At 42.2% G+C, this 27,617-nt stretch overlaps 3 protein-coding genes across 4 annotated transcripts; 1 reads left to right on the top strand and 2 right to left on the bottom strand.

The window, feature by feature from the left end:
• Window positions 1–63: 63 nt before the first annotated feature.
• On the bottom strand, window positions 64–12,862 carry LOC138614151 (MAGUK p55 subfamily member 2-like). Of its 2 annotated transcripts, none has more exons than XM_069687395.1 (14): window positions 12,783–12,862; window positions 9,864–9,912; window positions 9,370–9,470; window positions 7,236–7,391; window positions 6,915–7,085; window positions 6,203–6,310; window positions 5,761–5,880; window positions 5,363–5,494; window positions 5,072–5,174; window positions 3,934–4,002; window positions 3,644–3,805; window positions 3,186–3,388; window positions 769–897; window positions 64–636 (listed from the first exon to the last, which is right to left on the bottom strand). In XM_069687395.1, exons 2-14 carry the CDS (start codon window positions 9,892–9,894, stop codon window positions 460–462), a joined length of 1,662 nt encoding a protein of 553 aa, XP_069543496.1. In that variant the 5' UTR covers window positions 9,895–9,912; window positions 12,783–12,862; the 3' UTR covers window positions 64–459. The 2 variants fall into 2 exon arrangements, with proteins under 2 accessions (XP_069543496.1, XP_069543497.1); XM_069687396.1 differs by lacking the exon at window positions 12,783–12,862 and adding an exon at window positions 12,634–12,721.
• A 1,670-nt stretch (window positions 12,863–14,532) lies between these two features.
• pyya (peptide YYa) lies at window positions 14,533–20,905 on the bottom strand. The gene is made up of 4 exons (XM_069687388.1): window positions 20,770–20,905; window positions 18,474–18,661; window positions 15,126–15,206; window positions 14,533–15,029 (listed from the first exon to the last, which is right to left on the bottom strand). Exons 2-4 carry the CDS (start codon window positions 18,659–18,661, stop codon window positions 15,005–15,007), a joined length of 294 nt encoding a protein of 97 aa, XP_069543489.1. The 5' UTR covers window positions 20,770–20,905; the 3' UTR covers window positions 14,533–15,004.
• Window positions 20,906–22,096: 1,191 nt separating this feature from the next.
• On the top strand, window positions 22,097–22,904 carry LOC138614145 (inactive all-trans-retinol 13,14-reductase-like). Its single transcript, XM_069687385.1, has 2 exons — window positions 22,097–22,290; window positions 22,392–22,904. Exons 1-2 carry the CDS (start codon window positions 22,097–22,099, stop codon window positions 22,561–22,563), a joined length of 366 nt encoding a protein of 121 aa, XP_069543486.1. The 3' UTR covers window positions 22,564–22,904.
• The last annotated feature ends 4,713 nt before the right edge of the window (window positions 22,905–27,617 follow it).

Below are 27,617 nucleotides of genomic sequence, written 5' to 3'. Positions count from 1 at the left end.
AAGATTGGTGTACACCAGCGGAACCCATCCAACTTGAAGGAGCTGGAACAGTTTTGCCTTGAAGAATCGGCAAAAATCCCAATGGCTAGATGTGCCAAGCTTATAGATACATACCCCAAGAGACTTGCAGCTGTAATTGCTGCAAAAGGGGGCTCTACAAAGTATTGACTTTGGGGGGGTGAATAGTTATGCACGCTCAAGTTTTCTGTTTTTTTTTTGGTCTTATTTCTTGTTTCACAATAAAACATATTTTGCATCTTCAAAGTGGTAGGCATGTTGTGTAAATCAAATGATACAACCCCCCCCCCCCAAAAAAAAAAAAAAAATCAATTTTAATTCCAGGTTGTAAGGCAACAAAAAAAGAAATACGCCAAGGGGGGTCAATACTTTTGCAAGGCACTGTAAAATCTAGATGAGACGGTCCATTATTTAAACGGTGTGTCTGTGTTCTCCACCTTTTTAGAACACCCAGGTGACTGGGACCCACTGCGGGTTCTTGGAAACCGTCTCCAGCGCAGCCTTGACGGTGCGGTAGGTCTCGTCCAGGTTGTCGTTGACAACGCTCAGGTCGAAGTAGTGGCCGTAGGCGGCCTGGATCTTACAGCTCTCGTCACACGTCCTCTGCAGCTCTTCATCCTGAGACACACAATCACAGAAACTCCATCACGGATGTATTTGGGAGTCGTTTAATCTTTCTGGGAATAGTTCAGCTGGAAATGTTAATTCTCTCCACACGCGTGTGCGATCGGACAGGAGGGAGCTTTGTACCGTCAGCGTCTTCGTGACCACGTCCGCCTCCACGGCCGAGTGATTCATCGCCTTGAGCACCTCAAAGTCGGGAGACTGCAGGAAGACCACGTAGGGCAGGAACTCGGAGGTCCGCAGCACTTTCAGAGACTGAGACAAACACACGCGTCAGAATTATCTTTATTTTCCGGCGCTCGGCTGCAGGACATCCCGGACGGATGACAGTGAATGACTTACTTTGTACTCGCCCACAGACGCCCCTGAGAGAGGCACATGACGCCCAACTGACTTGACGAGCTCGTCAGTGAGGATGAAGTTCAAGCATGTAAATCATGTCGTGCAGCCGGACCGAACTGGTACATAAAGCAGCGCTGGAGGACCACATCAGCTCCCCACTGGGATTTATTATGCTTAAAATGTTCCTCATTAAAACAGACTAATGTTCCCATGATGCATTCTGACACGTTTTAGATATCAGGGTACAAAACAGTTAACTTTACCTGCTGGCCAGTAGTCACGTGATCAACTTAAATAAAACTTTAATAATATTTGAATTACATCCTGCATGAACGCTCTGATTACACTTAAATTAAAGTTTTTCTTAAATATTTTCAGTCACTTGGACTTGAAGTTTTCATTCACCTCTTCTATGGGATTTCAGAACTTAAAAACATACGTACACAAACACTTTCTTTTACGTTAACTCAACATTTATCAGTCTTTTTAGACTTTAAAAAAAAAATTAGACGCAAGTTAAACACTTTTAAATATTAATAATCAAAATCGTGACCCAAAACATAAAAACTTTGCAGCAACTCGTTGCCTCAGTTACATTAAGTACAACTAACTTAAACGCTCGAGTTGACATCTTTGGTTCAGTATTTCCTTGTTCTCTCTGATTTAACAGGCTGCACTAGCTAACAATGAAAAACCCAGAAAAATAAATAACATTTATTTTTTAATGCAGACGAGTGGATCCAAATGCAGCATGCTGACAACGGAGAAAAGTCAAGAGATTTATCAAAAACTGAAGGGAAAGATTATTGGTAGTGGCTCGATGAGGAGGAGAGGAGGTTGCTGGTGATTGTAGCTGAACCGGATGGAGGTCAGTAGGTCAGTGGGCCGGCTGAAGCTCAAGGAACGCAGGACTGGAGCTGGTCAGTACACATCTGCTGGTGAAACATGAATGACTGAAGACTGAACACAGCGACTGGGTTACGATGGAAGAAGGAACGATCTGAAGAAGGTTGAGTTCTGGACCAGCAGTAGATGTACTGATATACTGAGTGTTGATTAGTGGAATGAGGATCAGCTGTGTGAGTCACAGGAGGAGCAGCTGGAGCCTCCACACACCTGATGAGCTGCAGGCGGAGCCTCAACACACCTGATGAGCTGCAGGCGGAGCCTCCACACACCTGATGAGCTGCAGCCACGCCCACTCAAACACGCATGCTGCATTCGGAAACGTCGCTTCACCTCCGCTCCCTCAGATGCTCTGAAACAGATCTTGCGTCGAGAGCGTCGTCCTCTCGATTAAAAGATTAAAAATAAATTAAGAAGGCTGAAGTGGGTCATTGAATGTACCCGGCGACCGTCAATTTACCTGGACAGGCTGCCATAGCTAAGTATATTAATGGAAATAATGTAATACAGCCTGACTGTGCTCACATACACCAGTTTCTACTGTGGAAACAATAAGTACAGTGAAACTATACTTTTAAGTGTTGGTAACTTAATCCAAAAAATTGTTCAATTTAATTATTATTAGTTTACTGAACTCAAAAGGAGGAAAGCGTCACAGCAAAATATTAAAGTTAGCCGATTCTTTATTTTTGTATTTTTACGACAAAATCTATTTCATTATTTTGAGCATTTGTGTTTACAGTGTGCAGCAGGTTCGTGGTCACATCATTGGTTTTGCGCCGTTCTCCTGATCACTGAATGAGCAATCACGTCCCGTGCACGTTTTACTTTTTAAATTATTTTGACATCCAGTACTTACGCTACTGTTTTAAATATGACGGCTCCTTTCCTGTTCACTTCCCGCAGAAGTTGTTCTTCCTCTTGGAGTCTGCTGCTCCACCGTCTGTCGACGTCATCTAAGTTTCTCTGAATTTCTCTTTTCTCCCTCGCTGTAGTCTCATGCCCTTTTATGGGCGTTGGCGGGGCGTTTATGCTAATGAGTAACAACTTAGGCTTTCAACCTACGAGGAACGAGTGATTCATCGGGATAAGAACGCAGGTGAGAACAAATCTGCGACTCTTCTCAGGAGCTTTCTTGAGAACAGCTCATCACCCGACAGCAGTTAGTGTAAAAACTGACTGCTGAACTCGGCAGGAAGTCCGTCAGCGCTGCTTTACATCCGTTTTTTCTACAATTACAGAAATGTCCAACTTGTTGCCCTGCATAGTGGAAGCGTAAAAAAACAAAAACTGACCTGCGGGTTGGCGTCCAGGATGCAGACACGTCCCGCCTCCACCACCTCGTGTATGGAGTCTATCTTTAAGCCGTACAGGCTGCCGTCGTACTCTCCGTGCTCCAGGTAACGTCCGTTCTTGATGTCCGTCTCCATCTTGCTGCGGCTCGTGAAGGCGTACATCCGACTCTCGCGCTCGCCCTTCTTGGCCTTCCTGGAGGTGTCTGGACAGACACAGGAACACGGTCAGTCATTTAACACCACGCGCCATGTTTTATGTGGCGGATCCATTCAGACATAGTTTAAATGTTCAAGATGTACTCTGCTCTATTTTGTCTGTCTTCACAATGCTTGGCTGCATTTTAATGACAAATCTAAATTTGATCTATTTGGAAGGAAGTCAGGAAAACGTTACACTGTAAAAAAAAAACACAACCAAGCAGAAACACACAATAGTTTGTTAGTGTGTCTTTTCCTACATGGTATAGTGGTGCCAAACAGCTGAGTATCCCCCAGCAGGAGCTTGTTCTTCAGTCTCCGCCTCCCCACACCCTGAGCACCAATCAAAATCAGAGTTTTCCTCTTGAAAGGCGGGACCTTGGCCACCTCCTCGTAGAGCAGGATCTCATGTCTGTCGAACTCTGAGAGAGAGAGAGAGAGAGAGAGAGAGAGGACAGGAAGTCAGGCGGGGAGAGAAGAGAGGTGACGACTGAGAAATCATTGTTAAACTGAGGAAGCAAACAAATAAAATCACAAACCGAGTGTTTACCTGCATTTTTGGTGGTCACATACATCATCTTCTTCTTCTTCTTCCCTCCAACACCGGTACAAAGATTTCCTGTCACGTTAAAGGAGTTAGTGACGTCAGTTTTGTAATTGTTTTATATAACTGTTTTATTTATTCAAACTACCTTCCTTATAGTTTAAAGCTTACTTTCTATTCATCTTTGAGGTTAATCTGACAGTTAAATGGTTATCTATGAATTCAAACTGCAGTACAACCTCATCTCTGTCAGCTCGTCTTATTGCTGTGATCACTGATATTGTTTTTATTTTTCCTGGCCTGGTATTTATTGTGATTTCTCAAGTATAAATAAAGGTTGAATGAATGAATGAATGAGTGACATGCCTTCCTTTCCATTCTCATCTCAAACCTGCTCCTCGCTGAACTTTTAGTAACTGAGTGTTAATCACAGAGCCGACACGTTTCTAACAACTAGAACTAAATTATGGTTTGCTTATGTAAATTTTACAGACACTTACGTGCGTGTTTATAGCATTTATAAAAGAAACAAAAGACAAATCACAGTTATATGTGCCAAAAAGTGTTTGTTATGATAAAGAGATGTGACTCTCATGTCTGAGCTTTGTGTTTATTATAACATTGATGTCCTGACAGCTGCCCCCTGGTGGCTGGTTGCAGTACAGCTCATAATCCCCCACCCCCTCCTTCCCTCCCTTCCCCCCTCACTGTTTGTGGATGGGACATGGGCTAAACTAAAAAAAAAAAACATCTCTAAGTGAAGTAGCTGTGGAGTGTATGGGCGGGGCTACAATACTGTGGCTCCTCCCCCTCTATCACCTCTGTGTGGGCTGGTTCATAGATGGCAGCACGCTGATTTTTAAGCTTTACTTTAGTATAATCGGAGAAAAATGTGTCGTCCATCTTTATATACAGTCTGTGCTTCAACCTCTATGTCTATGTCAAACAATGACTTATCGGAATCACGTCGTTACGTCAACAAGTCGGAAAATTGCCTTTAACACGATATCATTGTCTCTTTCTTCTGAAAAATAGTACCGGTATTATCGTGAACGATGATATGTTACGTCCCTAACATGGTATTTATTTTCTGGCCTGTGATTTGACCACCAGGTGGCAGTAATCATTGTTTCTCTCCTCTCACCTGCAGGTGCCAGCTCCACATCTCTCTTAACAAAAGCTTTCCTCTTCTCCTCCAACGTCTGACTCGGGATCAGACCGGCACTCCCACCCTCTACATGACGGGCCTGCACACACGCACACACACACACGCACACACACACACACACACACACACACACACACACACACACACACACACACACACACACACACACACACACACACGCACACAGTTACTGCACAGACTCGTAACGAACACCAACACTATGAAGGCTCATATGTATTTAGCATGTACACGTGATGTTTCTGTCACCTGCCACCAGTTGACGTCGTCCTGGTTGACGATCTGCAGGATGTCCCCCGTCTCAAACCGTAGCCCCGCCTCCTTACAGGGAATCAGGTTGTCATTGGCCGGGTCATAGTCGTAGTGACACTTGAAGAACACCTGAGGAAAATACATACAGACACATCTCACTATGAGCTCTGATATTTTATTCTTGTTACTGAGAAGAACTTTGGTTTATTTCTGACAGAAAAAAACTAAAACCAAAGACAGGAGGTCTGCGGTTTGTTTGTGAGGTTTGTTTGTCTGTGAGGTTTGTTTGTTTGTGATGTTTATTTGTCTGAGGTTTGTTTGTGAGGTTTGTTTGTTTGTGAGGTTTTTTTTGTCTGAGATTTGTTTGTGAGGGTTTGTTTGTTTGTTTGTGTCACCTGTCTGGGTGGGATGGCCTCGTGGTAGCTGGGCAGTATCTTGAGAACAACACTTCCACTGGTTGCCTGCAGCTCCTCCTGCAACACTCGGGGATCTCGGCCCACCTCTCGTCCATTCACCTGCCGACACGGCAACATCGGGAGAATAAAGAACAACTTTTATTTTGATATGACTTCTTAAGGCAGTTAGAAGAGCATAAAAGCTGGAAAGATGGACAAACAGCGAGCCTGGCTGTGTAGACGAGTGCAGTAAAGACAGCTGCCGTCATACGTGTACAAATGAAACTCATGAAGGAGATGTAGTTTGTTGTTTTAACGAGTGTTTTGTGCTCAACTATTTCCGGTGCCCACGTTTAAAAAAGAAACAACTTCTATTCAACTTCAAGTTCCAGTTGTTGCTGATCCTGACACATCAGTAAGTCATACTTAAAGGTTAGCTCACCTCTTTGATGATGTCTCCGACGTGCAGCAGTCCCTGCTGGTCGATCATCCCACCGTGGAGGATGCGGGCGATCACCAGCTCTCCGGCCTCCACCTTGAACGTCACCCCCTGAAACGCAATTAATAGTCTGTCATCTGCATCTTGTAGGATAAGACCAGCATCTCCTTCAGTCCCTCCAGGACTTCGCAGAGATCTTTTTTGATTGTTGCGATCAAACATTTTTCATTTCGCTGCAGATTTTCTCACAAATTGCGATGTTTTTTACTTAAATTATGGGAATTAGAAAAGTTACAGGTTGTGAATTTTTTAAATTTTTTTTAAATTTTTTTTTAGCTCTACCTGATAAAGTCATAAATCTGTAATCAATTCCTGTGATAGTAATCATGCTGCACATCACATAAATATTTTAGTTCTAATCTTTTTTATATTTATTTATTAAAACTTAGAGAACCATGAGGCTCAAAGTTCCTACAAGCTCCTACAAGGTCCTAAACGCTGCGTATGTTTCCAGAACAGACCGTCTGTGACTGGAATATAGAAACAAGGACTACATCAGCTGTCAAAATAAGAGCTTTAGATGCTGTTTAATTCATGTTCATTCAACACATAGACCTGCTGGATGAAACCAACAAAGAGACGTCTCTGACAACTGCACGTGTCGATAAAACTCATTTCATTTTAACGGGAGTTTTAACGGTTTAGCGGGACCCACCAGGTGCTCTCCCGCCACTTTGCGTATCCCCACCATGCGGATTGCATCAGGGGGCAGGTGCAGGTTGTGTGTGTGGTTCTCTTCTGTTTCGTGATCCACGAAGTCACATGGGCTGAGAGGGGGGGTGTCACACGCCTGGGACGCCACGGAGTCGTGAGTCTCCAACAGAGACTGAGACACAAAACATGAATTGTATGATTATTTCAACCAGCTGTGTATGATGGGAACATAATCAGATCTGTGTGTGTGTGTGTGTGTGTGTGTGTGTGTGTGTGTGTGTGTGTGTGTGTGTGTGTGTGTGTGTGTGTGTGTGTTCCCGACCTGGAAGTGTGGCTGTGTGAGGATGCGGGAGAGCTCGGCTGCCGTGTCGGAGCGCTGTGTGAACGGGTCCAGGTCTCTGAGGATCTCCTGCAGCAGCTCCATGTTGTTGTCTCTCACCGGAGACAGACGAGGCTCCTTCAGACCCTCATCCTGCTCCTGATACACACACACACACACACACACACACACACACACATATACACACACACACACACACACACACACACACACACACACACACACACACACACACACACACACACACACACAGATAGATAGATAGATAGATATACATGTATAGGTAGACACACACAGTTACGTACAGGACAGTCACATCATCAGCAACAAGCAAGTGTAGTTTCATTTATCTACGTGTGTATATGTGTCTCTGTGTGTATGTATATATATGTGTGTGTAAATGTTTGAGTGTATATACTGTATGTGTGTGTCTGAAAAAGTGTTTGCCTCCTTCCTGATTTCTTATTTTTTTGCATGTTTGTCACTTAAATGTTTCAGATCATCAAACAAATTTAAATATTAGTCAAAGATAACAAGTAAACACAAAATACAGTTTTTAAATGAAGGTTTTTATTATTAAGGGAGAAAAAAAATCCAAACCCACATGGTCCTGTGTGAAAAAGTGTTTGCCCCCTAAACCTAATAACTGGTTGGGCCACCCTCAGCAGCAACAACTGAAATCAAGTGTTTGCGATAACTTGCAATGAGTCTTTTCCAGCTGTGGAGAAATGTTGGCCGACTCATCTTTACAGAGTTGTTGTAATTCAGCCACATTGGAGGGTTTTCTAGCACCAACCGCCTTTTTAAGGTCATGCCACAGCATCTCAACAGGATTCAGGTCAGGACTTTGACGAGGCCACTCCAAAGTCTTCATTTGGTTTCTCTTCATCCATTCAGAGGTGGACTTGCTGGTGTGTTTTGGATCATCGTCCTGCTGCAGAACCCAAGTTGGCTTCAGCTTGAGGTCACGAACAGATGGCCGGACGTTCTCCTTCAGGATGTTTTGGTAGACGGTAGAATTCATGGTTCCATTTATCACAGCAAGTCTTCCAGGTCCTGAAGCAGCAAAACAGCCCCAGACCATCACACCACCACCACCATGTTTTACTGTTGGTATGAGGTTCTTCTTCTGAAATGCGGTGTTACTTTTACGCCAGATGTAACGGGACACACACCTTCCCAAAAGTTCAACTTTTGTCTCGTCAGTCCACAGAGTATTTTCCCAAAAGTCTTGGGGATCATCAAGATGTTTTCTGGCAAAAATGAGACGAGCCTTAATGTCCTTTTTGCTCAGCGGTGGTTTTGGTCTTGGAACTCTGCCATGCAGCCATTTCTGCCGAGTCTCTTTCTTATGGTGGAGTCATGAACACTGACCTTAACTGAGGTAAGTGAGGCCTGCAGTTCTTTGGATGTTGTTGTGGGGTCTTTTGTGACCTCTCGGATGAGTCGTTGCTGCGCTCTTGGGGTAATTTTGGTCGGCCGGCCACTTCTGGGAAGGTTCACCACTGTTCCATGTTTTCTCCATTTGTGGATAATGGTTCTCACTGTGGTTCTCTGGAGTCCCAAAGCTTTAGAAATGGCTTTAGAACCTTTTCCAGACTGATAGATCTCAATTACTTTCTTTCTCATTTGTTCCTGAATTTCTTTGGATCTCGGCATGATGTCTATCTTTTGAGGATCTTTTGGTCTACTTCACTTTGTCAGGCAGGTCCTATTGAAGTGATTTCTTAATTGAGAACAGGTGTGTCAGTAATCAGGCCTGGGTGTGGCTAGAGAAATTGAACTCAGGTGTGATAAACCACAGTTAAGTTATGTTTTAACAGGAGGGAAACACTTTTTCACACAGGGCCATGTGGGTTTGGATTTTTTTTCTCCCTTAATAATAAAAACCTTCATTTGAAAACTGCATTTTGTGTTTACTTGTGTTATCTTTGACTAATATTTAAATTTGTTTGATGATCTGAAACATTTAAGTGTGACAGACATGCAAAAAAAATTGGAAATCAGGAAGGAGGCAAACACTTTTTCACACCACTGTATATGTCTGTACACGTGTGAATATGTGTGTATATGTGTGTATGTGTGTATATATGTGTGTATATGTGTGTGTACACACCAGAGGACTCTCCATGATTCCTTTGAGGTAGATGAGGTCCAGGTCGTTGGCCGTGGTGGAGCTGATGGTGCTGTCACTCATTGCGTCCAACACCTGGGGCACTGTAACACACACACACACACACACACACACACACACACACACACACACACACACACACACACACACACACACACACACACACACACACACACACACACACACACACAGTAGTTATAGGGCTGCTTTCAATAATAAAATGCTGATCTTTCAGGTTTTAATGATGCTGTTTGTTTCAGGTGAATCATTGCTGGGATCAAAGCTCTCATTTTATGGTTCAAGTTTGGATGTGATGACACGTCTTCCACATTATTCTGATATCACAAGTTAAGATCGGCGCTTCATTAATTCATTGACCCCGTTTCCACCTGACATTTTTCTACTCTGGTGGTTTGAGGATCCCGTTTGTAAACCGGATATTCGGGGACAGTTGTGGAAAACATGTCGGGTCTCACCCGGCTCTGTCCTGGTGGAGGCCACAGGCATGGTGGAGCTTCAGGAAATCTGAGAGACCGAGAGAGGACACACAGAGGAGCAGGAGGACGACACACACCATGTGAGTTTCTCACAGCTGAAAAAGATGACATAAAAGCTCCAGTAACTGTGTTCAGTCTAAACTCCCGAATGTTTACATCAGATCATTTACGCTGTTTATATAAAGATAACAATCCAAAACTAACAGATTCAATCTGCACCCTGTTCGACCTCATTCATTTATGGTTTTATTTTTGTTTTAACTTGTAACCTTGGTTTCGAAAGGTGCTTTAATAAATAAAGTTTATTATTATTATTTGTTTAAACCTTACAGACATCAAAGTGTGAAGATGTTATTTATTACAAAAGGGGAAAGTGAAGCGTGATGCAACTGCCCTTATTTCATGGCTTTGTGCTAAGATAAGCTACCTGACTGCTGGCAGTACATATATATCATTATAGGCACTGGATTGGAGCACAACAAACAAACACACACACACACACACACACACACACACACACACACACACACACACACACACACACACACACACACACACACACACACACACACACACACACACACAGCAGGCAGTGATGTCAGCGAGTGAGGGGGTGGAGCCTCGGCGATGGTTCTGGAATCGAACGTCCGTAGCGAAAGATGAAGAGAGGCCGAGTACAGATGGAAAAGTCACGAGAGGAGTGCGAGCGGGAGATGGGATGAGGAGGGGCATGTGGGCGTAACCAATCTATACATCGCCATGACAACGCAGACAATACTACAGCAAATTAGGGAGAAAGAGATGAGAACAAAGAGGTCTGTCTGTCTGTGTATCTATCTATCCATCTATCTATCTATCTATGTTAGGTGGTTGCTATGACAAGCTGCGGTTACCGCTCATGGCTGCCATGGAAACCTGTCCTCTTTCAGTTTTGCCTTCACACACACACACACACACACACACACACACACACACTGCCGTTAATGGCAGAGCAGGCGTTACACAACACCCCCGGCAGCAACAGGAGAGAGAGATGATGACACGAAGAGAAAAGATGAAGAGACTGAAACACGTGTGAGAGAGAAGAGAGACGATGACTGGATGCAGATCACGACATCTGAAACATCGGCACGATTCATACAACCCCGTTTCCACAAAAGTTGGGACGCTGTGTAAAATGTAAATATTTAATTGGAAATACAACCTATCAAATGTTGAAACTGACATGTTATTGTTTGCTGAGAAACACATCTCATAAAAGTTGTTCCAGGATCGTGTTCACCACTGTGATGCATCGCCTCTTCTTTTAACAACACTCTGTAAACGTTGGGGAACTGAGGAGACCCGTTTCTGGAGTTTTTAAAGTGAAATGTGGTCCCGTTCTTGCCTGACATAGGATTTCAGCTGCTCAACAGTTCAGAGTCTCCTTTGTCGTATTTTTCATTCATGATGCTCCATATGTTTTCAATGATTGACAGGTCTGGACTGCAGGAGGCCAGTTTATCAGAGGACTCTTCTACTACGGACACATGATATTTGTAATATGTACAATAGTTACAATCTATTGTAAATCCCCTGATGAAGGCCTTAATGGCAGAAACACGTAGGAATGTGTTTTTTACTGTGATCGAATAGTAATGACTGATTAAAGGATTTTTAATTCATCACCCTCCAAAGTGCCTTCAGATCTCAAACTATTCAATTTGTAGTTATGTTTCCTGGTTCTCAAGAAGAGTTGCTGTTCCACTGGTAACATCCACAGATTGAATATAAAAGAGTTCGTAGCTTCAGGTCTGTAAAATGGTTCTGATCCAGAAGTGTATTAAACTGCAATACCAGCGAGTGCCACTAGAGGTCGGCTCCAAAAAGCCTCCGGCTCCATAGACTCCCATTCAACTTCTCTCATCAAATCCAAAGTGAATAAAATGTGTCCATCAGTTATCTCGGTGTTGTTAGCTAAAGTCACTCCTTCTTATTAGTTTTCTGGAGGTCCATCTGAAAATAATCCCTCATTCATTAGAAAAGAAGATTCAAGAAGACCTGTTTTTGGGGGCGTGTCTGTTTGATTGACAGGCCAGTCAGGTTACAGCTATCGGTGGGCAGGACGTAGTATCTTCAGGTTTCCAATCAGATCAGTCAGATCCACCGCTGGCTCCTCCCCCAGCTCGTCCAAATATGGTCACTTCCTGCTCCAAACTAGCAAGATGGTGACGGACAGAATCTGAACTGGAGGATTCATAACGTTCACAGACAAACACTTCCTCCTCACCTCGAGTCTCTCCTCACACCTTCCTACCTCCTCTTCCTCAGTCTTCTCTGCTTTCACACTTCTTTTCTTCCTCATACTGCCCCTCCTCCCTCCCCTTGCTGGCCCATCTTCTCCCTCTCCTCTCGCTCTTTATACTTTCCCTCCATTAATAATCGCCCCTCTCCCCTTTCTCTCCTCCTGACATCCAACCCTCCACTACTCTTATTATTTATGTACCCCCCACCCCCACATTCACGCGCGGCGCAGAGGGGTCTTTTAATTAGTCTCGGGGGTCATATGTAACAAAGCACGACACACACACACACACACACACACACACACACACACACACACACACACACACACACACACACACACACACACACACACACACACACGAAGACAATGCTAACACAACAACAAAATCCGGCTGGCATAAATGTATGCAAATACAAGCGCGCGCTTATTTAGATACGGCGAAATTACCACGCGCACACGCACCTTTGTCAACACAGCTCCGGTGCAGCTGCTCTCCAGCAATAAACGAGCCTCAGACAAGAAGGAGCACGAGAGACTCAACGCTGACCGTAAGAGGAACGTCCCGTTAAATATACCGTCACGTCTCCGGTAACGAGAGAGCCGACACTTACCGTCTGACACAAATGAGAAAGGCTTCCCGCTGTCTGAGATGTCTCGTGCGCTTCTTGTTGTCGTCTGGCTGCTTGTGGTCCTCTGACGATTCTTCAACCACGAAAATATACAGAACTTCCGCCAATATTTCAAAATAAAACCATTTTGGCATATCAAATACTGTACAAGTACATGTTGTTTTAATGAAACTAAAAAAATAGTATTTTTTTTTTTATTTGAACTATGGCGCATGCAAGTAGGTACCGTATGCAGGTAACAGTTTAACATTTAAACTTAGTTTTGGCTGCAAATTTGATTTACTTCCGGTTAAACTCACAATATTTATGGTACATTAACACCTCCTGATGCGGCACCGAGCATCGCAGGAGTGTTAAAGGGCCAGTGCGTTGTTTTGTTTGTCATATTTTCTGAAGCCCTGTGTTTTCCTCCTTTTTTATGCTTCACGTGAAGAAAAAAAACAAGTGGAACATACAGAGACTGTCCGTGCTGCTCACCAGCTGGTAGGATGCTGTGATGGAAGACCACCATGTGTGGAAGCAGAGTAACAGCAGCATACAGTGGACGGATTACAGTGTTACACCTGAAGTGGTGATTGATGGGCTGAAGAATTATTACTTTGTATTTCAGCATAATAGAAACAGCAGGGTAATGTCCGGGCAGCACTGGGACAATTGGTGATAATACTGAGGTTCATTTTCTCTATTAATGTAATGAAGGAAGAAAATATGAGGTTAATGTATGTAAAAACATCCCAGGGAAATAGTAACACAGAAAATCTCTAATATTGGTATTTTCTGTGAGATTATTCAGTTTTTTCCCCCCCAGTATTTGCACAATCCTATAATAAATGACATATAGTACGAAAATAGTTTTATTAACAAGATACTGCTGTTTTTTTAACGATGTAGTTACCATGGTATTATACCCTGTTGCTTCCAGTATCCTTTGTGTACACTGAGCAGATAGCTGAGTGAATTGAATTGCAATGCACACTTAAAAACTAAACATTAGGGGAGATTCCTGTTCTTTGCAGTAATTCAAAACAGTTGTAATTGTAATGTGCAGCAGCTTCAAATATGAAATCATCCTGATTTTAGATCAGCTAATGTCTAGAAAATGGTTGGTATCAACTGCAGTGTGTCCTAATCATATATGTGTATATATATATATATATATATATATATATATATATATATATTTTTTTTAAATACAATAGGTTAGATTAGCTGACAACTCACCATGTTTAAATGAAAGTAAAGGAGCTATTTTAATTATTTCATCAAAGTAATGGAACTCATTATATTATATTACTCTTTGTTTACCATTTTTTTAATGTTTAAATTGGGAAATAGAGCTGAAAAATCCCCAAAAATGAACTTAAACGAGGCAATGTAAACTGTCAAACTTCAATTAAAGTTCTTCAATATAATTTAAACTAAACTTTTGAACTTAATTAACTTTAAAGGTCAACCACCGAAACAAATCACCTGTATGGATCACAGCAGACTGCAGTGAAGAACACTTTTTCCCAGAACCTCAAACAGGGTCTGAGAACTATCAGCATGGCTATACAATAGTGTGTTTTTAAAATGTTATTTTTTAATTATATTCTACATTATTGTCTCAAACCTACTGTTGAAGATCAGCTGACATTAAACCACAGTGTGTAAAAAGGATGACCATCATTGAATGAATAAAAATTAAAAAAAAAAAAATCCATTCTGAGTCATCGACAGATTTTAATCCCACAGAAAACGTTTTTATTTGCGTGTTCGGAAGTTATTTCTGACAGAAACAGAGAAACAAGACTTTCCTCCTCTGAACAGTGACGGACAGTAAGACCTCGATGCTCACACACACATGCACACACACACACACACACACACACACACACACACACACACACACACACACACACACACACACACACACACACACACACACACACACACACACACACACACACAGAGAGACACAGTTCCACCTGATTAGGAGCTCTGATCTCATATATAGATTTTATTTCAATAATAAATTATGTACAGTTCTGACGTGAGGACGGAGATGTGAGACAGCGACAGGAGAGACAGAGGGAACTGGTGTTCCACTCACTGATGATCATTGGGTTGGGGTAGGGGGTCAGAGGTGAGAGGCACATGTCGGCCCCTCCAGGTGCATTCTGGGTAGCAGCCGGAGGGAATGCCCAGTGACGAGGGAGACGGGCTCACCACATGTAGGAGTCATCATATCTGTTGAAACACACACGGGGAAGAACTGCTTATTAATCCTTAACATATTGGTCACAGGTCACATGACCTCCTCCGTCTATGTGTGTGAGACTTTACCTTGATCTCTGGTCTCTGTTGCTGTCGCTGCCAAACAGCAGCTCTGCAACCACGTCCTCCTGAGCCGAGCGCTTCCCATACCTGAGAGGGAGGGAATGTTCATCAGATCAATCATCACTTTAATGGATGATGAGCTGTTTAATGTGTTTTCTGTCAGATCGCCCAGATACACAGGAAACTCTCTGCATGCAATCCGGGATTACAGATTGTAACCTCAGTCTGACTATTTCACAATTAAATCTTTTATTTGGCAAAACACGGGGTGGCTTTTATTGTGAAACAGTCACAGGAAATGCAGTTAAATTAAGTCGAAATCAGTGCAGCAGAGATGTTAATATCCCAACTTTTAATTCCTACTAATGCTGGATCCCACATTACCCATAAAGCACCAGATATGTCACTCAAACTTCCTACTTCCAGTTTGCAACAGGTTCTAATTTGTAGTTTCCAAATGTTGGTGACATCCTGTGACATCATCAGACATATTTTATCTGACACCTCCCCTCCACAGAAAATATTATTCAACTTTTTTACACTTCACAGGCTCAGTGCTGCTGCACATGAGCAAGAAACTGAAACGTATGTCTAAATTAAGTTGTGTTCCTGTTAAACTTTGGCCGACATGAAGTATCAACCATCAATGAGGTCAACCGTTGGTTTGTGAACGTTATGAAGCCTCCAGTTCAGATTCTGTCCGTCACCGTTTTTGCTAGTTCGGAGCGGTTTGGAGCAGGAAGTGACCATATTTGGATGAGCTGGGGGAGGAGCCAGCGGTGGATCTGAATGATTTGATTGGAAACCTGACGATAATACGTCCCGCCCACCGATAGCTGCAACCTGACTGCACCACAGACCTGTCAATCAAACAGACACGCCCCCAAAAACAGGTCTTCTTGAATCTTCTTTTCTAATGAATGAGGGATTATTTTCAGATGGACCTCCAGAAAACTAAGAAGAAGGAGTGACTTTAGCTAACAACACCGAGATAACTGATGGACACATTTTATTCACTTTGGATTTGATGAGAGAAGTTGAATGGGAGTCTATGGAGCCGGAGGCTTTTTGGAGCCGCCCTCTAGTGGCACTCACTGGTATTGCAGTTTAAGACACTTCTGCATCGGAACCATTTTTCAGACCTGGAAGCTACGAACACTTTTATATCCAGTCTGTGGTTGACATACAACGACACTCTTTTTCAGGCTGAAAATGACTTTTCCCATAACATCTTTCTTTCATCCCTCTAAACAGACATAACTCTTTGAGATGTTTGCTTTTGGAGCGTGTCTGTCCATCATCTATGTCCTCTCTACTTCTGCCTTTCCAATACACCGCTTCACCTGTTTTCCTTCCGCTGCTGCTGATGTTTTTATATCATAGTCAGATTCAGGTTTGTGAGTATTCCGGCTGTGTTTTAATGTGTATGAAGGTGTCATTTCCAAGTCTGAATGGGTCTCATTATTCTCCTGGGAAGGAAACCAGTGACTGAAGACAGCCTACAAATGTAAAATCACGGATCCGTTTAAGAGAGAATTTACTCGCTAATGTGTGTGTGTGTGTGTGTTTACGTGTTTGACACAATCGATGTAACCCCCACAGACAGTTCCTGTGTTTTCCCATCAACCACCTGTTCCCCCTCCCTCTGTGACCCCAGCACCCAATCTTATGCTCCATTACTTGCTCTGTGAGTGTGTGTGTGTTGCCCTGCAGGAAGACAATCAGGAAGCACAGATGGTCTGTCTCAGCCGCCACACAGCTGGCGACACATCAGGATGTAAAATGTTCTTGCTCTGATAATGGCCTGTCTGCACACACACGTTTTTCTCTAACTGACTGTCTTCATCTTCATCTTCCTCTGTCTCTCTGTATTTCTTATATTTCTGTGTCTATGATCTTTCTTCCTCTACCTACTCGATCAGTGACTCCCAAACTGTGACACGTGCACCACAGGTGCTTCTCGTGCGTGTAAAGCCGCACCGAAATGACGCTCCGACACTCTTTTACTCTCCAAGTGAGGAAATAAAATGTTCAAAATGTCTCTTAATTCAGTTAAACTTCATTTATATATTTTGAGTGCTCTAAAATCCGATCATCTGTAAAGCACAAGTTCAGCAAGAGAGCCGATAAAAAAAAAAAGTTTTCACTTGGACATTAAAGACGTTTTGATTCATTGATTTATTCACGATGATGAATTGAAGTCTCTTTGATCAACTACCATTTGGCCTGTTAAACTGTGTTAATACAAACTCAGCACTTCCTGCATTTATTTCACAATAAAAGCCATCGTGCTATGAGCTACCATATATATGATTCACCAGACTGACCAGATTCCATCATATGGATCCCTACAGCTGACACTCATCACATCCTCCAGCCAAACCTTGTAGATCTTTTCATCACGTACAATATGTCTTCATCTGCACCTCTCCAGTGAATCTTAAACACGTATTCCTTCAAACAAATGGACTTTTTACAACATTAGGATCCTTCTTTAAGCCCATTATTTAAATATCAAACACCTATTTGACTTTCATGAAAAAGGACAGAGAGCTCATGATCTGCTTCACATAGAAAATACACCATTTGAATGTGAGCAGCAGGCCTCGCTAAATGAATTTGGGATTCTTTCTTGGGTCCATCTGGGCCTGTTTTATGGCTCTGGTCCGGTTGATGTGGAGGCCTGGAGGTTTCCGAGACGGGACTGTAATCTAATCTATGGAGCTGGTGCTCAGTGGAGGGTTGGGGAGGAAGGAGCATCGCACGCTGACCGAGCTCTGGGCTGGCACGATGCTGCTGCACTGACTTTAATACAAACTAAATCTAATCTTGAGCAACAGGAGGAGAGAAAAAAGGCTCAAGTTCGACGCAAACCCTTTTAGCTTGACACCTAAAATTAGTTTGGGGTCATAGTCTGGATGATGCACCAGTCAAACCTTCTTCAACCCTCAATAACCATAACAGTCTTGTAGGAACTCTCTGAAAATGATGGTAGAAAAGACTTATGTGTTCTTCCTTTCTTTACTTGAAAGATTTTAATAGATAGCAGGAATGTTCACCATGCTGTTATGCCGACTTTGACTTTCTCTGATGTTATTTGTATTACGTCCATAGGCGGTGGTTGTTGTAATTATTATTATTATTGAGATCTGGAACAGAAAACTGTGTTTTGTTTCATTTTGTATTTTTGATAAGTGAAGAAGATATTTCAAACATTCAAGCTAGACTTTTTTGGAAAGTCAAATATTAGATTCTTCCCTCCAAACCGCTCAAATAATTTGTGTACAGTGTCTCAACTGAATCTGGTTTGAGCCTCATGAGGACCGTTTTCCTGATGTGTGTGTGCGTCCGTACCTCTGCCTGGTGATCAAGTTGATGTAGTGTCTCAGGGCGGTGTAGTACTTGGCCAGCTCTTCGGGTGGGGCGTCATCACCGGGGTTCTCGGGTTTGGGCGGATAGGCGTCTGCCAGTGCTCCCAGACACACCAGAACACACAGCACGACGGCCAGCAGAACCCTCCACGGCTTCAGGATTACAGCCATCTAGAGCAGGAGAGGAGGAGGGTGCAAGATGGGCTTAATTAAAGTCCAACACAATCATCAGGAAGAAGAGTTCTTGGAAAATACGTCTTTGTTGCTACCGAGTCTCATTTTCTATTGTTTTATTGGTAAAAATCATGAAAAGGTGTTTTAAATAATACATCTTCCTGTCTGATGACAAAACTTTGGATGTCAAACCTCTCCCACACAGCTGGTAAAACAAGAGTCATCTGGTTTTCTGAGAAATGCCTGAAGTGTAGAACTGGTGGTGTGAAGCAGCTGAAGAATCGGTGTGTATCATGTAAAGGAGCTGCGGATCGACTTCCTGTCAGCTGAGTGTTGTTGTGTTCTTGAGGAGGATGCAGAGAAACGGATCGACTCCAGTGGAGCAAAACTGATTGATGTCACACATCATCGAGGACGAATCCCGAATAAACTCCCTCACTTTGTAAACAAAAGCAAATCATGACGAACACTCGATTAAAAAAAAGCATGACTTCCTTTAATAAGTATTTGTATTTTCTGATAACATGCCGACAGTGAGCGACTTCCCAGCCTCAGGTTTATCCTGTCAGCTCTACACGGTTAAACTGACGCTTCATTTGTTGTAAAGTTTCACCTCTTAAGTTGAATATTAATAAAACCTTCACCCTTCATGTCGTGGGCGTGTCTAGTTTCATTTGTTTATTATTGAGGTCATTTGTTGTAAACGTCAAAATTACTTTGTTTTAAACGCTAAGCCTCAGAAGAGGTGATAATTATTACAGGAGTACAGCCAGCAAGAAATATTTTGTTTTGTTTGAATGTCAGGATACTTCTTTTTTTCCTGAAGAATAATTTTTAAGGTTAAATCCCCCAAAATGTAAAGTTAATTATGTAAATTCTTAGTTTTAAAAAAACCACTAAACTAACAAATATTCACATTTAGCTGGCTGCTGCCAGAGCATTACAAAATATATATATTAACATATTTACTTAAATAATTAATAGATCATCATTTGACTAATAAATCATTTCAGTTCTACTGGTTGGTCTCTGAATACCTGTTGAAACAGACATGAATGTGTTTTATGGCTCAGTGCTCCACATTATCAGATCATTTGAGAACATTATCTTCTGGTTATCTTTTCTTTTGGATATCTAAATACATTTTTTACGGTGCATGGCTAATATTAGCAGCTACGATCTTATCAACATTAAAGGAAGCTTTAGCCTATTTCAAATGAAACAATTATGTCAGTTATTTTGCACCTGCAGGCTGCAGCAAGGATCAATAAGCCCTGGACCTGCAGAACATTTCTCCGTTCTATATAAAAAATAATAAGCACTTTATTTTTTTTTTTACTTTATTAAAGTTGACTTTATTTCACCTTTTTATGTGTGAAGTGTATAAAGTGAATAATTTTTAAAGCTCAAAGTAATTTCTCCAAGTTGCGTTATAGTGAGAAAAAGATTTGCTGCATAGTTTTGCTGCAAAGTGAGAAAATGATCCTTTTATAAGATATTACAGATCAATCAGTGACCTTTGCGCGTCTTTTCTGTGATGTTTAGAATACAAATTCTGAAAGTTACTGTGGAAAAAAAACGTGCAGCTACTGCAGGAAAACAGTTCAGCTATCAAAGACAGACTGAATGTGAGAAGATGAAATATTTGTCATGCAGATTTTGGTGAAAAGTGTCCGCGCGCTGTCCGAGGAGATGAACGCGCCTCCAGAATCACCTCATTAAAGACATTTCACTTCCAATACGCAGACATGACGACAGAATATTGAGCTTTTAACTGAAGCAGAGAAGAGGAAACACGTAGAGCGTCTGCAGATCACCAGTCTGACTGCAGGAATGTCAGCTTTATGAGCGCGAAGGTAAAATTATTGAACGGCGAGAATTTCTCTTCGTGCGAAAAAACAAAACGTCCAACTTCGTAAGAAGAAAGATATGCGAGCAGGAGGCTTTAATTCAGAAGGTTTTGCAGGAAAAAAGTCAAAAATGATCTTGTATTATCAGAGTGAGTTTTACTGAAATAAAGGCTTGGGCTAAAAAAAATAATTTAATATCAGTAAAAGTAGGAGTTCATTTTTAGATTAATAAGAGTCAGCCGTGCGCAGACTTACTGTGAGCAGACTTCAGAGGTTGCAGGTAGGAGGTTGGAGCCACAGGTGGAGTTTTACAGCAGCAGGAGATCTCGGTTTTGCCGCTGTGGAGTTTTCGCTTCTTCTTCTGCTTCTTCTGTGCGTTTTAACTCTGCAGGTCGCTGCACCTGGTTCCAAACTCCAACAGAGGAGGTTTAAATAGTGGAGCAGCCGCGGAGGAGGGAGGGCTTTACACCGTGCGTGTGCGCGCGTACGTGTGTGTGTGTGTGTGTGTGTGTGTGTGTGTGTGTGTGTGTGTGTGTGTGTGTGTGTGTGTGTGAAGAAGAAGGGTGGGTGAAGAGGCCGAATGCGTCAAATGGTGATGATGGAGACATTACTAACGCGCAGTCAGCCCCTTCTTTTTAATAGCTAACAGATGACATTTGGAGCCCTGACACTCAAAAAGCTGCATGTTTACTGTAAATGTCATCTTCTTACTTATCATAAACATCCTGCATCATAAGGTCTGTGACTGTCCGAACAGCACGATTTGCCATAAGAAAGCAGAATGAGCAGTATAATCAATTAAGTATGACAAGTCCAAATCACAAAATGTCTAAATATTTTTTCTGTGGGTTTACAGAGATGGTGGTTTTTTTATGTAACGCTGCAGCACCTGTAGACTGGAATGCATATATGACCATAGTCATACTTCATCTCACTATGTGTCCCTTGATGTTTACACTTGAGTTTCTCTAACATTTCTATTCTTTGTTAAAGTAACATGAGTCACCAGTTTAAGCCTGGTTGGTCTGGTTCTGTCCACCAAGCGGAGATACGTGTCAATAGTGCTACTGACAGACAGACAGACAGTAGTTGTGTCAACGTCAATAAGGAAGCGTGATGCGGAGTATCTCAGTCGTCCAACGCTGTGACGCACAAACACGTCTCAGCGTGCGTTCGCTCGTCACATTGTTTCCACAGCATCTTCTCCTCCGTCTCCTCCGTGAGTTTCCTCTGTGATGTTAATGACACTATCGTTTGGCTGCAGGAGGAAGACGCAGCTATGATCTTCCTCCTACAGCGATTTCATGCTACGCCACATCCGGTGCAACCGTGTCACCTCGTAAGAACTTCAAAATTGATCTCATCTTGTTCACTGCTATTCACAGTGCTTTAATGGTTATGGTTTTGTCTTTTTATTTGGTCTGGTGTTTGTTCCACTCTAATGTCATTTCAGACCCCGACACTCTCACCTAAATATACTGATATACTTATAAATACTGACTGTACCTGTGCAGTCTTAAGTGTCTTAAGCTGCAATACCACCGAGTGCCACTTCTTCTGATCGTCACTGAATGAAGACCGTATGAGGATAAATCTCTTGACTGAAAACAGCTGTGACCTCCGACTGCCTCCACCAGGTATCCACTACCTGGGCCAGCTGCATGAGAACAGCATGCTGAAGGTGGCTCTGGACCAGATCACGGAGGGACAGCTGCAGTTCACCAGGCTGGAGCAGCACTTCGACACGCTGGTCCTCGGCCCTCCCGACCAGCGCAGGTACAGATCCTCTCCTGGTTACAGGGCGGCCGAGGATCGGCACGCTTCCGTCTTTCTTCCTCGTTTGCCTCCTCTGACATCTCACGTGCACTTGTTCTCAGGGAATACCGCATCCACGCGGGGAAGACTGAGATGGCAGCCAGCCTGAAGAAGCAGTTCCCGGGAGAGGGGGAAGCCATCGATGAGTTCATGAGACTGATGAAGGTAGAGAGGGAGGAGGGGAACCATCAGCATGAAGTAATGACTGATGAGGAAGAGGAGACGAGATGGTGAGGCAGAAAGAGAATAATAAAAGAGTTGTAGTTGTTAAATGGAGAAAGTAGAAATGTTAACACTAAGAACATATGAAGGGCAGACAGAGCTGCAGTACCAGCGAGTGCCACTAGGGGTCGGCTCCAAAAAGCCTCCGGCTCCATAGACTCCCATTCAACTTCTCTCATCAAATCCAAAGTGAATAAAATGTGTCCATCAGTTATCTCGGTGTTGTTAGCTAAAGTCACTCCTTCTTATTAGTTTTCTGGAGGTCCATCTGAAAATAATCCCTCATTCATTAGAAAAGAAGATTCAAGAAGACCTGTTTTTGGGGGCGTGTCTGTTTGATTGACAGGCCTGTGTTACAGCTATCGGTGGGCGGGACGTAGTATCGTCAGGTTTCCAATCAGATCAGTCAGATCCACCGCTGGCTCCTCCCCCAGCTCGTCCAAACATGGTCACTTCCTGCTCCAAACCACTCCCAACTAGCAAAGATGGTGACGGACAGAATCTGAACTGGAGGCTTCATAACATTGACAAACCAATGTGGTGACATCACTGATGGTTGACCTTTGACCTCGGCACACAAAGGACCAAAAGTCTATTATACAGGCGTTCTAAGTTTCTCAAATTAATACAAGGATCACAGTGACTGAAGTGTGCAATTTTATTCATGCTTTAAATGTTTTGTGTTCAAGTTAGTTTTTGATGACCTCTGTTTAAAAACAACCTCCCAGAGCTGCTATCATGAAGGTAAACTCTTGTTTTTGAAGCAGGATTTTCTGAGTTGGTACTGCTAACGAAGACAATCAGCCCCCTTTCTAACTGCAGTTGCATTCTTTTTCAAATATTTAAAGTTATCTCTGTTTTGATGCCAATGTGTATAATGTTACACAGATTAAATATGAATAGAAAGCTGCTATTAAGGCTGGTACAGTTTCCACAGTTTTATATCAGGATGCATTTTAATAGAGGTGAGATATCACATATCAGCTAAATATATTATTAATAATAATATATGACAATTATGATGGATATTAATGATCAAAAGCCATCACTTGTGTATCATTACATGCGTAATATCTCTATTGCTTTTATTACTCGGTGGAACTGACACATGTAACACAAAGTCAATGAAATACTGTAAAGAAATATGGAATCAGCCATAACTTTCAATTCATAGGGTGAAATATAACCATGGAAATGTAATTATACTGCTGCAGTATGACTTATCTTTAAAAGAAAATAAGTAAACAAGGAGGACATCGTTGGTCCGTATACACCCTTACACCAAATTTCCTTGAGAGATGGATTACCTTTAACAAGGTTTAAAGTACAATTAAAATGTCAATATAAAACAAGTGCCTGCCTCAAAGGTGAGAAATTCATCTTTGAGTAAATGTTCTGTTCTCTGACGGCAAAGCAATATAGTTAACTAAATGGTGCTCTAGTTGATTCATTAATAATTTTTACAGTATAAATCTCAATGCAAATGTACCGATTGATTAAACGGAAAGATATAGATATACTACACTTTCTCTTTTCCAAACAATCACCTATTCATTAATCCAGTTCAATCTCTCCATCTCCCAGAGCAGTACAAACACGTCTTATTCCTTAACCTTCATCTGTTCGCTGAGCAAACACAGGAGCCAGCCGCCTAATGTGTGTGTGTGTGTGTGTGTGTGTGTGTGTGTGTGTGTGTGTGTGTGTGTGTGTGTGTGTGTGTGTGTGTGTGTGTGTGTGTGTGTGTGTGTGTTTGTGTACTTGGTAGGGAATGCAGGTGTGTTTGGAAAAGCCAGCACACCATAGTTCCTTCCACAGATACTACCTGTAATAATGCACTGCTAAAAGGGTCATTCCTGATAATGTGTGTGTGTACGTTTATGTATCTGTGTGTGTGTGTGTGTGTGTGTGTGTGTGTGTGTGTGTGTGTGTGTGTGTGTGTGTGTGTGTGTGTGTGTGTGTGTGTGTGTGTGTGTGTGTGTGTGTGTGTGTGTGTGTGTGTAGGTGTGTGCGTGTGTATGTGTCTGTCCACGTCCATGCTATCATTCAACCTTTTCACTCAGATCTTATCTATGAAATGAGACTGATTAAAAATGATGGAGCAGCAGCAACGACAAAGGAACTGAACAGAAAATTACACGGACGTGAAAACGCACAGACAAACAGAAAGATATTACCAAAACACAAAAGGGAGTATTGTGTAGTGAGCATCATGTTGAGCATTATGAACTTCCTAATCAAGATAAATTGACCTTTACCAGAAGCTAATATGTAACCCAGGGTTAGGGTTAGCTGTCTGCCAATCAATCTTAATCAAAACAGCTATAATCAATATATTTTTATATTAATAATGGATGACTACTTTAAGGGGTTGCTCTTAATGAGGAGCCCACGTTAACTCATCTTTACAAAACCTCTTGGTCGATGATCTGTTTATAATGCAATTTTTTTATATTGAAAAATCTTAAATCCTGCCTCATAAAAACAGACATTAGATTTGAATAAATAATACAATAAAAGCCGTGTCCTCCACCTGTGTTTGTTCTTATTTTGGCTGCTAACTCTTGAATATATATATCTTTTTTTTTTAATGGTTGGGAACGCAACTTTTATATTCATCACCTTCCTAAAATAATGGCCTAAGTCATTTTTCAACAAAAATGATTTTGTTGCCGAAATCATCTCCTCATGATGCTGGCCACCTCTGGTAAAATCGCCTACATCCTCAGTTGAACAGATCATGCGATTCTACCCCTGTAGTATAATGGCCTATGTCAAGAGTATGACTTAGGCCGTTTTATTTTGACTAAGTCAAAAGACAATGTGACTTGGGCAATTTTACAAGCTTTTCAAGAGGGCGGCTGCATCAAGAAGAACGAAAATCTACCGAGCCACTGGAGTTATTTCCATGATTCAGGGCATGTCCCCTTATTGGTAAGTGATGAGGTTTACTATAAAATAGGCTAGGCTATAAATATTGCTTAGTTATTTAGTCTTTTTATTCAGTCTTTTTAGTCAGCATTTTAGTCAACGGAAATCTCACTTGAGATTGATCACACATTTGTGACCGTACACTTCAAAGGGTTGAAATGTTTTTCAATTTTGGTAGGAGATGCACTTGACAATTCTGACACCGACCAGGCCTCATCCACTGAAAATGACAATGAGACCTTTGTTGAAGAGATGAAGCAGCATGTACCAGGCCAAGACTGTTTCAGATGGAGCAGACAATAGCTTAAACACTCTCGTTGATGTTGTTGAAGATGCCAAGCAGACACATCTACACCATGAAGAGGACATATCTGATGATGATGATGTCATCAGCGATCCAGACTATACCCCATCCTGTGACGTGTCCTCTGCCCCTGAAAATGAAGACAGCCTAACCATGGTGGCAACAACTCCAGAACAGCAGGATGAGGACGAGGATGTTGATTTAAACAATATGTCCAAAGGAAAATAAATAAATGCCTTAGTCCGGGAACATGGAAGCAAATTTAATCCAAGGAGAAACGTCTCAAAGAATGTCATACAAGAGCAAAGGTGGCAAAGAAATCAATGCAAAGGCTATGGGTCCTCCCTGCAACTCAATGTTATGTCAGCGAGTCTCAACTCGAGACTGCCAAGTCATTGCAGAAGAGCAGCGGCAGTGGATATTTCAGAAGACCTACAAAGACAAGACATTCCTTCACCCAGGCACAACCATCTCCCAACTACATCGGGAATATCAACAGGCAGCTGCAACTGCTGGAGTGAGGGCCGTTGGACTACGATATTTCACAGATGTGTTCCATGAAGAGAACTATTCCGTATTCATTCCGGGAAAAAATCAGTGTGATGTTTGTGTTTCATTCAAGCATGGGAATATCAGTAAGGCCGAATATGATGCACATGTCACCAAGAAAGATGAAGCGAGGCAAGAGAAATCCTGGGACAAGGACTCAGCGAAAATTAAGAAGTCTGTTTGGACAATGGACTAGGTCCATTTCAAGCTGTCCTTCTCGAAGGACTCTGCGTGGGAAGCACTGCCACAGAGGGTACGGGTGCCAAATGAGCCGATAGCATGGATAATGTTTCCATGTGCTCTGACAATCAAGGAGAGAAAGTTCCAGGACCTCCAGTCAATGAAACACGTCATGCCTGTCGAGTGTCATCATTTCTTTGACAATTTGCCACATCAATAGGCATCAGTCAAGAACCCAGCAAAGAAAAGCCAGAGGGAGAAGTGAGGAGATGCACATGCCTCCTCAGCATTATGTTGAGTTAGTTTGTTAGTTATGCTTTATTGTTGACAGAGTTGAAGGTTTAAAATTGCTTAAGTCACAAAGGCATGTTCAAAAATGTGCCTAAGTCATTTATTCCTCTTATGTTACATAATTGACAGACATTGTTATTAGTATGTCAATAGTCATCTATTGTCATAACCTTTTTGACTGAAATTATTAATAAATATCATAATCAGCATTTGGTTAAGTTTTTTGTGTTTCCTGAAAAACCTGAAAAAATGACTTGTGCCATTATTTTAGGAAGGTGACGATATGTGCCGGCCATCTGTTTTGAAGCTTCGGCCTTCACCATCTTGACTTTGGCCCACGTGGATGAACTCCGGACACGTAGAGGAAGTGGGACCTCCCGCCCCCACTGAAAGAAGCAGAAAAATACAAACGTACTCATAGAACTGCAGTTTTTAAATACAATTTTAAAGGATGTTCAGCAACTAAATAACCAATTATTTGTAATTGCAGACAGTTCAAGTGTGGATGTTGAATGTCATTGCTCCTCTCTCTACTCATATTTCTCCTCTCTGCTGTCTATCAAACGAGGCGAAGATGCAGTGTTAGTGTGCAGGACAGTGAATAGATGGAGACATCCCTGATCCCAGATGACCCGTCTGTGACTGACGCCTTACGTCCTCCGCTGCACGACTGGAAGGAACGAAAGGAAAAACATCAAACTATGCAATGATGATATTGCATATTCTGATGATGATATTCTGATATATATACTCACAACATGTCATGGCTTCTTAACAAACAGACATGGTGCTAAATTCAGTCAATGGCAAAAAA

Source organism: Brachyistius frenatus, unplaced genomic scaffold, assembly GCF_029030835.1.
Source record: "Brachyistius frenatus isolate BFR_SWC_R1_liver_20210118 unplaced genomic scaffold, ASM2903083v1 Contig_459, whole genome shotgun sequence".
NCBI lineage: Eukaryota > Metazoa > Chordata > Actinopteri > Embiotocidae > Brachyistius > Brachyistius frenatus.
This window is presented reverse-complemented; position numbering and strand designations above follow the sequence as displayed.

Bases quoted from the DNA above. Each gene is read 5' to 3' on its own strand.
- LOC138614151 (XM_069687395.1), bottom strand. From the start codon at position 9,894: ATGCCTGTGGCCTCCACCAGGACAGAGCCGG. The intron at 5,175-5,362 runs GTGACAGAAACA...GCGTGTGTGCAG, and splicing joins ACGACGTCAACTGGTGGCAG to GCCCGTCATGTAGAGGGTGG. The intron at 898-3,185 runs GTCAGTTTTTGT...TGTTTGTCTCAG, and splicing joins TCCTGGACGCCAACCCGCAG to TCTCTGAAAGTGCTGCGGAC.
- pyya (XM_069687388.1), bottom strand. From the start codon at position 18,661: ATGGCTGTAATCCTGAAGCCGTGGAGGGTTCTGCTGGCCGTCGTGCTG. The intron at 15,207-18,473 runs GTACGGACGCAC...CCTCCCTCTCAG, and splicing joins AACTTGATCACCAGGCAGAG to GTATGGGAAGCGCTCGGCTC. The intron at 15,030-15,125 runs GTAAAGTCTCAC...GTGTTTCAACAG, and splicing joins AACAGAGACCAGAGATCAAG to ATATGATGACTCCTACATGT.
- LOC138614145 (XM_069687385.1), top strand. From the start codon at position 22,097: ATGAGGATAAATCTCTTGACTGAAAACAGCTGTGACCTCCGACTGCCT. The intron at 22,291-22,391 runs GTACAGATCCTC...ACTTGTTCTCAG, and splicing joins GGCCCTCCCGACCAGCGCAG to GGAATACCGCATCCACGCGG.